The sequence below is a fragment of the Rhinopithecus roxellana genome, chromosome 7, assembly GCF_007565055.1.
Source record: "Rhinopithecus roxellana isolate Shanxi Qingling chromosome 7, ASM756505v1, whole genome shotgun sequence".
Taxonomy (NCBI): Eukaryota; Metazoa; Chordata; class Mammalia; order Primates; family Cercopithecidae; genus Rhinopithecus; species Rhinopithecus roxellana.
In genome coordinates this window covers 13578944-13592222 of record NC_044555.1, presented here as the reverse complement: position 1 = coordinate 13592222, position 13279 = coordinate 13578944, and the positions used below count along the sequence as shown (strand labels likewise).

General features: G+C 42.3%; 1 protein-coding gene across 3 annotated transcripts in view; it reads left to right on the top strand.

Moving 5' to 3' along the window:
- DCAF8L2 (DDB1 and CUL4 associated factor 8 like 2) overlaps positions 1–8121 on the top strand; it is a 181329-nt gene extending 173208 nt beyond the window's left edge. For all 3 annotated transcript variants that reach the window (XM_030934416.1, XM_030934415.1, XM_030934414.1), the window contains one exon: positions 5027–8121. In XM_030934416.1, coding sequence (XP_030790276.1) covers positions 5085–6968 — 1884 coding nt within the window. In that variant the 5' untranslated portion in view covers positions 5027–5084 and the 3' untranslated portion in view covers positions 6969–8121. The remainder of the gene's footprint in view (positions 1–5026) is intronic.
- Positions 8122–13279: the final 5158 nt, after the last annotated feature.

The following is a 13279-nucleotide window of genomic DNA, read 5'->3' as shown; positions in this document are numbered from 1 at the left end:
TCCAAAACAGTAGTGTTCCCACCTAGGAAGTTAGGAAGTTGTTCTTGTAATTAAACAGGAAAACTGAGCCCCAAATGAATACACTCAGGTCTAGAAACTATTATTTAACCTAGGCTAGCTTGCTTCCAAATTTTAGAATTTTTAAAATAAAATATTTTGCATTCTAAGTTACCAATAAAATAGACTTTTAAGTTATTTTAATATTGTTTCCCCCTAAATAGGAACTTCCAATTCTAGCAGTAATTTAGAGGTATTCAGAGAGACACTGAGTCTTCTCTTTAAGTTCACAGAACCTGCCACCTTTTTATAAAGGGGTTTTTACTGAACTAGAGAAATCTCTCTAAGAGGATCTTTAAGCATACGTTGTGAACCATAATCCCTCAAAATACATATACCATAGTAGTTGGCACAAGCGCAGGGTAAATGAGGTGTGTAGGAAAATAACTCTAGCCAGGCATGGTGGCTCACAACTATAATCCCAGCACTTTGGGAGGCCGAGGTGGATGGCTCACCTGAGGTCACAAGTTTGAGACCAGCTTGGCCAATATGGTGAAACTCTGTCTCTACTAAAAATAGAAAAATTAGCCAGGTGTGGTGGCACACGCCTGTAATCCCAGCTACTCGGGAGACTGAGGCAGGAGAATCGCTTGAACCCGGGAGACAGAGGTTTCAGTGAGCTGGGATCATGCCACTGCACTCCAGCCTGGGCCACAGAGCGAGACTCCATCTCAAAAAAAAAAAAAAAAAAAAAAAAGAAAAAAGAAAAAAAGAAAAGAAAGAAAGAAAAAGAAAACAACTCTGACTGTGAATTGCTGCTCAGGGTTCTTGATCCCTATCAGAAGTATACCAAAAGTCCATGCTCTCGCAAGTGTTAGACAGCTATTTGATTTGTTCTTTGGATAGTTACATACATAAAAACACCACCACTCAATAGGAAACTTTAATAATTCATAATTTTAGTCTAGTTTCTTAGAAGATCCCAGAGAAAAAGAGTGACATTTCTTCTATTTCGGGTTTTGTCTGATCTAAGTGCTCTAACTAGTGTCTGCGTTGGTAAAGAAACCAGCAGTGTACCAGTGTCATTCTTTAGGACAGCCATAGAAACCACAGAACAGTAAAACTAAAAGCATAAAAATTAAGATGCACTCCCTTCTACCTTTTGACTTATAGCTATGGATGATCCCCATTTTTTAAACTGTAACTAAGTAGTATTTAAAGGTTCTCACACTTTATTTTTTATTTCATTTCATTTTATTTTTTGAGATAGGGTCTTACTCCGTGACCCAGGCTGGAGTGCAGTGGCACAAATACGGCTCACTGCAGCCTCGATCTCCCAGGCCCAAGGGATGGGATTGGCTTGTCTCAGCCTTCTGAGTAGCTGGGACTATAAGCACACGCTATCACACCTGTCTAATTTTTTTTTTGAAAGGTTCTCACATTTTAAACAGTAGTTCAGTAGTTCACTGTTAGGTCAAACGACCATCAGAATTCTCCCACCCTAAGTCCATGCCATTTTTGGAGAAAACATAGCAAAAGGGGGCATGTGCTGTTTACGAATATTTTGTTTGTTTGTTATTTGAGACAGAGTCTCACTCTTTCACCCAGTCTGGAGTGCAGTGGCGTAACCTCGGCTCACTGCAACCTCCGCCTCCCGAGTGCAAGTGATTTTTGTGCCTCAGCCTCCCGAGTAGCTGGGACCACATTCACGCCACCACGACCTGCTAATTTTTAGTAGAGAGGGGGTTTTGCCATGTTAGCCAGGCTGGTCTCAAACTCCTGACTGCAAGTGATCCACCTACCTCACCCTCCCAAAGTGCTGGGATTACAGGCATGAGCCACCATGCCTGGCTTTTATTATTTATTATTTTTATTTATTTTTTGAGACAGGGTCTCACTCTGTCACCCAGGCTGGAGTGCAGTGGTATGATCTCAGCTCACTGCAACCTCCACCTCCTGGGCTCAAGTGATCCTCCCACCTCAGCCTCCCAAGTAGCTGGAATTACGGGTGTGTACCACCACACCCGGCTAATTTTTTGTATTTTAGTAGAGATGGGGTTTCACCACGTTGGCCAGGCTGGTCTCAAATTCCTGACCTCAAATGATATGTCCACCTCAGCCGCCCAAAGTGCTGGAATTATAGATGTGAGCCACCATGCCGGGCCTGTTTACAGATATTAATGTCAGGAGTTAAATATCTTCAAGTCCAACCTATGATAAAAGACCAAGGCTTCCTACTACTTGCATGGGGTTCACTATTTACTTTTTCTCAGGAGTATCACAGGAAGATCGCAATTCCACCACTTTAGACTGTACACACAGCAATTCACAACTTACTCCCGTGTGTTTAGATGTATCTGGAAGACCTGTATCTGTTAATGAACACTGTTTACTGTAATGGAAGGGAAAACAAGATTCCTGCATCTGGGCCCTTGACTGATAATTAAAGGGGTTCCTGTTACCTGCTCTCCCTGTTACATGCATCTGTCCACTTGGCTAACTTTTAATATGTATATTTTTATATTATGTAAGTTCTTAACTGGCCTATCTCGTTTAAATTGTATACATCATTATATTTGACATTATTGTAACTACTGTACAATCAATAAAATTCCTATGAGAAACACTGCTTAAAACAAATATCATACTGAGGGGTGACCTATATTCCACATTAGTTGGTGGTCACTTTATTTATAGGATATTTAAAATAAATATATTTTAATGAACTAAGTTGAAGAAAAGCACAATTAAAAGCTATCAAAAAAATTGATGCCCAGTGTTGAAAGTGGGGCCAGGTGGGAGGTGTTTGGATCATGGGGATAGAACCTTCATGAATGGCTTGGTGCCTTCTCTCCAGATAATGAGTAATTTCTCACTCTATTAGTTCTCACAAGATGTGATTGTTAAAAAGAGTTTTGCACCTCCTCTTTTCCCACTCCCTCTCTTACCACGTGACACTCCCGCTCCCCTTCTCCTTCTGCCATGATTAAAGCTTCCTGAGTTCCTCACTAAAAGCAGAACCTCGTGCCTGCCTCTTGTACAGCCTGCTGACCTTTTAACCAAGTAAAAAAAACCGGGCAACAGAGCGAGACTCTGTCTCAAAAAAAAAAAAAAAAAACAAAAAAAAACAAAACCACTTTTCTTTCTAACTTACCCAGCCTCAGCTATTCCTTTAGAGCAAAGCAAAATGGACTAAGACATTTCCTTTCCTGGGCAATTCCTTTATGGGTATGTTAGGCTTTGATGCTCTAGGTTTCCTGTTTTTGTGTTCCATGGCTGAGCAAGACCCTTTGTTTATGAACATGAATTCTTTTAAAGAATTACTATGCAATATATCATACACATAAAATGTGTATGCCTTGCAATAAATAATAAAAAGAATAACTGGACACCTATACTGAGGATAAGATATAAATAATGCCAAGAATTTTTGAAGTTGCATCTTTCTCAGATTTCAACCTTCTTCTCTTTTTGAAATTTAATCATTATCCTGAGTTGTGAATCAATTACTCCCTTGCCTTTTTAAATGATGTTATTTTATATGAAAATAATATAGACTTGCAAAAAATTGAAATTATTGACTATCCTTGTTAATTGTGTTTTCACTCATCATTGTGTTAAAGATTCATCCATGCTCATGTATTCAATTCTAGTCTAGTCTACTCACTTCTGTACATTATTCCATTATATATTCATGTTATTCTTGATGGGCTTTTCAGTGGTTTTCAGTTTGCTGTGCTAGGCTTTACAAGTTGCTATGAATACTCTTTTACATATCTTTCTGTTACTATTGGCCTTGGAGCCATCTGCTTTCTTTAGAAGACTGTGTACTTCTACTTTTAATCAATTTTGCATTTACCTTGCAGTTACTCTGAGGAAAACTTTGTTTTCCTCATTCTGGCATTCTTAGTTAGCAGTTTACTGTAGCCCTTTGAAAATATGCTGACATCACCTTAGATAATTCATTCACAGAAACTATTAAATTAACACAGTAATGCCAATTAACTGTCTCTGTAGAGCTGTTTTCTGTTCCTTAGAGGCCCCACAGAAACCTCTGACATATTGTGGGTGATATGTAAAAGATTTTGTAGTTCTATGACATCACATAATTTCTTTTTCCATAAAATTTGTATTGGTGTTCCCTATCTTAAATTGAATTAACTCTAAATAGATATATAGGAACTCTAGTGGCATAAGAAAAAAAGGAAGTACTACTTCTATCTCAAATAGGTGAAGCCATTACTCATTTCAATGTCCACTTTCAATTGATGAGTTGATTTCAGCCTTCATTACACTGAGGGTCTAAATTCTTTTCACTAAAGGAGCCTGCCAGATTTAACAAATAAAAATAGAAGACACCATGTTAAATTTGAATTTCAGATAAATACTAAATAAAATTTTAGTGGCAATATATCTAACGTAATATTTGAGACCTACCCATACTAAAAAATGTATTCATCCTTCATCTGAAATGCAATTAACTATGCATACCATATTTTATCTAGCAACCCTATATCGATTCTACCAGTTAGAGCACTCAAGGTTTCCCTCAAGCTGCTCGATTTAAGATATTTCTTGTATGTCAAAAAGTCACTAGCTGTAGGACACTTAGCTAACTTTTCACTGTTCTTGCCTACATCTTCATTTAATAGAGTACATTACCTTCAAGCAAAACACTGAGAGGCTTCTAAAAACTATTTTGCTTAAAGAGGATCACGTTTGCTCATGGTTCTCTAATAAGAACATTTTCCAAGGTGCAGCAAGTTTCATCTTCAAAAAGCCGCAGCTACTCACAGTGTAAGATGCCTGTCGGGGTGGGGCTCTGGGCCTGGAAAACCTAGAGCAATCTGGATGCTGCGAGGAGGCGAGCAGGTAAGAAGCTTTCTGAACCTCATGGGATCCCATACTGGCAACTGCCTCGGCAGAATAGTTTATTGTCCCCTTTAGCCAATCAGATTGGCGTTTGATTGTCACGTGCTTACTTCCTTGACGACCATCAGTTCTAACCGCGGGCCAACTTTCTTCCCAGAGCTTTCAGGGGCCTGGCCTTTGCAGTTCCAGTTCAGCTACAGCAAATATCGTTTGAGATGTCCCACCAAGAGGGAAGCACAGACGGCTTACCAGACCTAGGGACTGAAAACCTGTTCAGCAGCCCAGAGGAGCAGTCTGGAGCGGTGGCGGCGACAGAGGCCTCGTCAGACACTGACATGGCGACCTCAGAGCTGAGTGTGACAGTGACCGGAGATGGCGGTGATACCAGGGATGGTGGATTCCCCAACGATGCCGGCACAGAAAATCGAAGCTCAGACCGAGAAAGTGCAAGTGAAGACATCGAACTTGACAGCATGGAGGACTTTCAGCATTTCCTCACGAGTGGTGAAAGTTTATTCCATTACCCTTTAGTGGGAGAGGAGGAGACAGAAAGGGAGGAGGAAGAGGAGATACAGGAGGAGGGAAGGGAGGAGGCGGAGGGAGGAGAGGAGGCGGAGGAGGAGGAGGAGGAGGAAGAAGAACAGCCTCGGGCGGGTCCACAATGCAGTGGCGCCAACCATGAGCAGTATTTGTTAGAGGAGGATCCGGCGCTGGAGGAGTGGGTTTCCTCAGAGACATCTCCCCTGCCCCGACCTCGCTGGCAGGTCGTTACTGCTCTTCATCAGCGGCAGCTGGGTTCACGTCCCCATTTTGTATATGAGGCCTGTGGGGCAAGAGCCTTTGTGCAGCGTTTCCGCCTGCAATATCGTCTTGCAGAGCATGTCGGTTGTGTTAATACTGTACACTTTAACCAGCGTGGCACCCGGCTGGCCAGTAGCGGTGATGACCTAAAGGTGATAGTGTGGGACTGGGTACGGCAGAAGCCAGTACTCAACTTTGAAAGTGGTCACACAAACAATGTCTTCCAGGCCAAATTCCTTCCTAATTGTGGTGATTCCACCCTGGCCATGTGTGCCCGTGATGGGCAGGTACGGGTAGCAGAACTAATTAGTGCATCATATTTCGAGAATACTAAGTGTGTGGCCCAGCACAGGGGACCTGCCCACAAGTTGGCTCTGGTGCCTGACTCTCCTTCTCAGTTCCTCACTTCGGGTGAAGATGCTGTTGTCTTCACCATTGACCTCAGACAAGACCGGCCAGCTTCAAAAGTTGTGGTAACAAGAGAAAAGGATAAGAAAGTGGGACTGTATACAATTACTGTGAATCCCGCCAATACCTACCAATTTGCAGTGGGCGGACAAGATCAGTTTGTAAGAATTTATGACCAGAGGAGAATTGATGAGAAAGAAAACAATGGAGTGCTCAAGAAATTCACTCCTCATCATCTGGTTAATTGTGTTTTCCCAACAAACATCACCTGTGTTGTGTACAGTCACGATGGCACAGAGCTCCTAGCCAGCTACAATGATGAAGATATTTACCTCTTCAACTCCTCTTACAGTGATGGTGCTCAATACACGAAGAGATTTAAGGGGCACAGAAACAATACCACAGTCAAAGGTGTTAATTTCTATGGCCCCAGAAGTGAGTTTGTAGTGAGCGGTAGTGATTGCGGGCATATCTTCTTCTGGGAGAAATCATCCTGCCAGATCATCCAGTTCCTAAAGGGGAACAGGGAAGGTACAATAAACTGTCTTGAACCCCACCCTTACCTACCTGTGCTGGCGACCAGTGGCCTAGATCATAATGTGAAGATCTGGACACCCACAGCTAAAGCTGCCACTGGGCTTACTGGATTAAAGAAGGTGATTAAGAAGAACAAGTGGGAACGAGATGAAGATAGCTTGCACCATGCCAGCCTGTTTGACCAGTACATGCTTTGGTTCCTCATGCGTCACCTGACACAGAGAGGTCATCACCGGGGCTGGAGAAGTGGTGAAGCCGAATTTCCAGATGAAGAATCGGATGAGTCTTCCAGCACCTCAGAGACATCCGAGGAGGAGGAGGGCCAAGACCGAGTGCAGTGCATGCCATCCTGAAGGCCTCATACCCAGTCCAGCTAGATGCCACCTAAGTACACTGGACTTTAAAATTCAGTTTGACTAATTTAGAATTGTCAATAGATTCATAGATTTGCTTTTTGTCTTCTAATTTCCACAATATATGCTGAAAACCATCTCTTCCATTCCTTCCTCTCTACTTTCCTTTCTTTCTTCCATACATTCTTTCTCTCATTCCTTTCCTCTTGGTTTCTTTATGCCTCTTTTGTTACCCCTTATTCTTACATGAGTGCATACGCAACTTATTTATGCCTCTTTTCCCTTGTTCCCTTATAGTTGACCTCTAGATTTTCTGAATTTTGTTGAAAAAATTAATACCCTTATTAGATGCATCTACTCAAATCTGACATTCTGAAAACAGTTACCTTTTTACTTTTTTTCATCTTTAACAATTTTTTCTGAAGATCAAGTTCTTCAGTTAACCTGAAAATTTCAGAAATATGTTTCTTCTTTAGAAGTAAAATAAGACAAACTATAGTTTTGTTCTATCGATACTGACACTTGGCTGCACACACACAGTCTCAGAAAAGGAAAGGCGAAGTAGTGTGCAAATTAATTCCTAACACTTGGCCGTGCACACACACAGTCTCAGAAAAGGTAAAGGGAAGAAGTAGTGTGTAGATTAATTCCTAACCAGATAATTCATTCCCTCAGAATAAATAACATGAGATTGTCTACATTTTCTGAATCCATATATTAATAATTTTTAAAAATTTGAGTACACTGTAGCTGGTAAGAACTAAATTAAATTTGGTCACATGACATTGTTTACTCTGTGTATTAAGTTTTCTTGAAGTTTTAAGGTTGGGAACTCCTACAGGGTTACCTTCCAGGAAGTCCTCCTGGGACAGCTATTTCCTGTAAATGCCAGCTACTGGTATAAAAATCTCTCATATTTGAAAATACATTTTAATTAACTTTTAAGAACAAGTTGCAGTAAAAATTGTTTATACTTACACATAACCGTTTGGTGTAATTGGTAGAAAAATCCTATTTGACATCCTCACATTGCTTAAAATTCTCTCTGCTGTTTGAATTGCTTTAAAAATTGTTTTATGCCTCATTTAATATAAATTAAATAAGGGCACTGGATGTCCAATTACTGCTCAATAAAAATATTCGTCTTTATTTTGTATGTGTTATTTGTGTGAATGAATTCAGAAGATCCCCTTTTCCCAACACCCATGAACTATACCACACCATTCTTTGCAGACTTTTCTTGGGAAAAGGATGTAATGAAACATCCTGTGTCCTAACAATGGCTTTCTTTGATAATACTTCTTGAAATGAGTATTATCTCTGTGTTTTTGGGAAAATGTAGAGCAATTTGCATAATGAGATTAGAATTTAGAATGGAACATAACGACTGAAGTTCCTACTCACTGAGATCCAAAGTTAGGGACAACTGCCCGGGGGTCTGGGAGCCTCAAGAAGCCCCTACCAAGGTCTGCTCTCAGGAAAAGATCTTAAGAGTCCCAAAAGAGAATTTATAGTCCATAAGAAGAGTGTTAAAACTAGAATTCCAAGTTTGGGGCACCCTGTATAACTTCATGGGATACATACCAGCAATAATATTAACAAAACATTTTTAAAAAATCATTTGGGATTTCAAGTGACAGTGTCAGTGTTAGCAAAAGTGAAAGCAGATAAATTACGAAGTTCTTTCCCCACCTGCTGTTTAGAAGGTCTGCCTCTGGGGGATTTATATTCTGCTCACTTAGCTAAACTAAAACTTTACTGAGAGTTCCCTGAATGGTTCTGAGATTGCTCGTGCTACAAGAGGCATTTGGTAAAAGATTTAGGAGGCAAAGGTAAAGTAGTAGCCACATTTGTTTTATGCTAAGAAATGTGCTACTACAGCTCATGAATATTTTTGCTTATATCCTGGCTTACCTTGGTGTGGGGGCAGCAGCTGGGCCTACAATTGCTCCAGTTCTCCTTCATATCTTCCTTCTTCTTCACCAGCTCCATAAAAAAGAATGCCCACTTTTTTTGGCAGGACAGTCATGTCATTGAAATTGGAGGTTTAGAGGCAGTGGAAGATCAACTTGGGTACCAGTCAGTCCTTGAGAGCTCCAGATATTCCTCATGGATTCCATTTACCCTTGCTTCCTCTACTTTGCAACATCTCTTCTTCCTGACTTCCCTGCTGACTTCAGATTCCAGCATATGATGCAAAGACAAAAGCCTCACTGAGACTGATTAACCGGCTTTCACAATTCAATAAGGGCTAGACCCTATTATAAGTCCCTTATTATATGTGTATCACCCCCATATGTGTATCATCTTATATTTGTTCAATCAGAGTGTTTGTTTCTCTGATTGAACCCTGACTGATGCAACCTCCCCCACATGCTTTGGACTGAATAAATCCCCTGGTTACTTAGACTTGGACATTTGCCATCTGGAGGAATTATAGGTCCCTAAAGGGAGAAGTTGAACTTGATACACACACACACACACACACACACACACACACACACACACACACACATTCTTACATACTCAGTGTGAGCTGAGCTGGGATCCGCTGACTCACTCAGAAGTGGCCCAGTCCTGGGAGCAGGAGAGAAAGGGAAGGGTGACATAGTAAGAACCCCATTCTTCCTCAGTGCTGGGGAACTGGAGAACACCACCTCCTTCTCCTGGCCTGCTCCAGGCTCTAAGAAGGAGAGGAGATAGAGTCTCAGGCCTGTGGCTTCCTGTCTACACTGCTGCTCCCTGGGTTGGAAGGTAGCTAAGAGATCTGGGGAGAGAAGGGGACAAAATCGGGAAAAGATGTTGATGAAGAAAGATAACAACCAGGGGTGAGGTATAAAAGTGAATCAAAGGTAAAACACCATTGGCCGGACGCGGTGGCTCATGCCTGTAATCCCATCACTTTGTGAGGCCAAGACGGGTGGATCACGAGGTCAGGAGTTCAAGACCAGCCTGGCCAAGATGCTGAAACCCCGTCTCTACTAAAAACACACAAAAAAATTAGCTGGGCATGGTGGCACGCACCTGTAATCCCAGCTACTTGGGAGGCTGAGGCAGGAGAATCACTTGAACCCAGGCAGCAGAGCTTGCAGTGAGCCAAGATCACACCACTGCACTACAGCCTGGGTGACTCCAGAGCAAGACTCTGCCTCAAAAAATAAAAAAAAAATAACAAAGATAATACACCATTAAAAAAGAAGAGGGGAGAGAAACAAAACTAAAATCCACCCCAAATCCAAACCTGCCTGGAAGAAAAGAAAGTCCTCCGGTCTCATAGAGACATTATTTGGCAAGGTTGGCTTTGCTGCAGGAGTGCTCGGGCCTCAGTTCAGCCCTGGAGATGGGGGACACAGCCTCTACACCTCATCCTAGTCCTGGCCGGGGGCAACTGCCTCTTAGTCATCCTCCTTGGCTTCCTCTCTCCCTCGTTCTTTCTCTCTCCCTGTCTCTCTCTCTCTCTCAATGAAGCTGATGTAGTATAGGCATACTTTGTTTTATTGCACTTCACTTTACTGTGCTTTGCAGATATTGCTTTTGTTTTGTTTACAAATTGAAGTTTTTTGGCAACTCTGCAATAAGCAAGTCTATCAGCACCATTTTTCCAACAGCATGTGGTCACTTCATGCCTCTGCCACATTTTGGTAATTCTTGCCATACTTCAAATGTTCCTTATAATTTTATCTGTTATGGTGATTTGTAATTGATGATCTTTTCTTTTTTTTCTTAGACAGTCTTGTTCTATTACCCAGGCTGGAGCACAGTAGTGCAATCATAGCTCACTGCAGCCTCCTGGGTTCAGGGGATCCTCCCACCCCAGCCTCCCAGGTAGGGGGGACTACATGCCTGAACCACTACCCCTGGCTAGCCTATTTTTTTACAAAATTTTGTTAGAGGTGGGGTCTCGCTGTGTTGCCCAGGCTGGTCTGGAACTCCTGGCCTCAAGTGATCCCCCTGAGCAACTGGGATTACAGGCAAGATGTGATTGGTGATATTTGATGTCACCATAGTAACTGTTACGGCACACCATGAACTGTGCCCATTATAACATGATGAACTTATTCAATCAATGTTGTGTGTGTTCTCAGTGCCCCACTGATCAGCCATTCCAGTGTCTGTCTCCCTCTATTATGGCCTTCCTATTCCCTAAGACACAAGAATATGGAAAATAGGCCAATCAATAACCCAACAATGGCCTCTAAGTGTTCAAGTGAAAGGAAGAGTCACACGTTTCTCACTTTAAATCAAATGCTAGAAATGATTAAGCTTAGTGAGGAAAGCATCAGAAAAGCTGAGATAGGTCAAAAGCTAGGCATCTTGTGCCAAATAGTTGACTAAGTTGTAAATGAAAAGGAAAAGTTTCTGAAGGAAATTAAAAGTACTACTCCAGTGAGCACATAAATGATAAGAAACTGAAACAGCCTTATTGCTGATATGCAGAAAGTTTGAGTGATCTGCATAGATCAAACCGACCACAACATTCCCTTAAGCCAAAACCTAATCCAGAGTCAGGCAGGCCTTAACTTTCTTCAGTTCTATGAAGGCTGAGAGGTGAGCAAGCTGCAGAAGAAAATCATGAAGCTAGCAGAAGTTGGTTCATTATGTGTAAGGAAAGAAGGCATCTCTATAACATAAAAGTTCAAGGTAAAGCAACAAGTGCTGCAGCAAGTTATCCAGAAAATATAACTAAAACCATTGTGTTTGTATGTTGCGTTGCTATAAAGAAGTATGTGAGGATGGGTAATTTGTAAAGAAAGGTTTTATTAGCTCATGGCTCTGCAGGCTGTAAGAGCATAGCACTGGCATCTGCTCAGCTCCTGGTGAGGCCTCATGGAACTTTTACTCGTGTCAGAAGGTGAAGCCAGAGAAGACACATCACATGGCAAAAAAGGGGAACAAGGTGGCAGGGGTGGGGGGAACATGCTTTTAAACAACCAGAACAACCAGATCTCATGCAAACTCAGAGTGAAAACTCACTCATCACCAAGGAGACTGTGCTAAACCATTCATGAGTGATCTTCCCCCATGATCCAAACACCACCCCCAGGTTCCACCTCCAACACTGAGGATTGCATTTCAAAATTGCACCTCTTGCCCCCTAAATCTCATGTTCTTCTCACATTGAAAGACGCCATTACGCCCTGCCAATAGTCTCCAAAAGTCTTAACTCATTCCAGCATCAAGTTCAAAGTCTTAAGTTTCATCTGAGACTCATCTTCCACCTACGAGCCTATAAAATCAAAACAAGTTATTTACTCACAAGATACAATGGTGGTACAGGCATTGGATAAACACTACCATTCTGAAAGCAAGAAATTGGCCAAAAGAAAAAGACTATAGGCTCCATGCAAGTCTGAAACCCAGCAGGGTCAGCATTAAATCTTAAAGCTCCAAAATAATCTCCTTGACTCCATGTCCCATATCCAGGGCATACTGGGGCAAGGGTTGGGTTCCTAAGGCCTTGGGCAGCCCTACCCCTGTGGCTTTGCAGGTTGCAGCCTGTGTGACTGCTATCACGGGTTGGAGTTGAGTGCCTGTAACTTTTCCAGGCTCAGGATGCAAGCTGTCCATGGCTATACCATTCTGGAGTCTGGAGGGCAGCAGCCCCCTTTTCACAGCTTCACTAGGCAGTGCACTGGTGGGGAGAACTCTTTGTGGGGACTCCAACCCCACATTTCTTCTCTGCACTTTCCTAGTAGTCTCCCTGTGAGGGTTCTGCCTCTGTGGAAGGCTTCTTACTGGCACCTAGGCTTCTTCATACATCCTCTGACATCTAGGGGAAAGCTTCCAAACCTCCTTCACTCTTGCATTCCATGCACCGACTTGACACCGCATAGACACTGCCAAGGCTTATGGCTTGCACCATCCAGAGTTGTGGCCTGAGCTGTGCCTGAGCCGCTTTGAGCCAAGGCTGGAGCCAGAGCAGCCAAGATGTGAGGAGCAGTTTCCTGAGGCTGAGTAGGGTAGTAACACACTGGGACTGGTACCTGAAACAATCCTTTCCTCCTAGGCCTCTGGGCCTGTGATGAGAGAGCTGTCTTAAAAACTTCTGAAATGCCTTTAAGGCCTTTTTACCACTGTCTTGGATATTAGTACTTGGCTGCCTTTTAGTTATGCTACTGTGTCTAGGAAGTGGTTGCTCTGCAGCCTGCCTGGATTCTTTACCAAGGGGCCAGGCTGTGAGTTTTCCTAAATTTTATGCTCTGCTTCCCTTTTAAATACAAGTTCCAATGTTAAGTCATTCCTTTGCTCCTGATTTAGCTTTTTAGAAGCATCTAGTCTTCTAACAGGCTTCTTGAACACCTTGCTGCTTA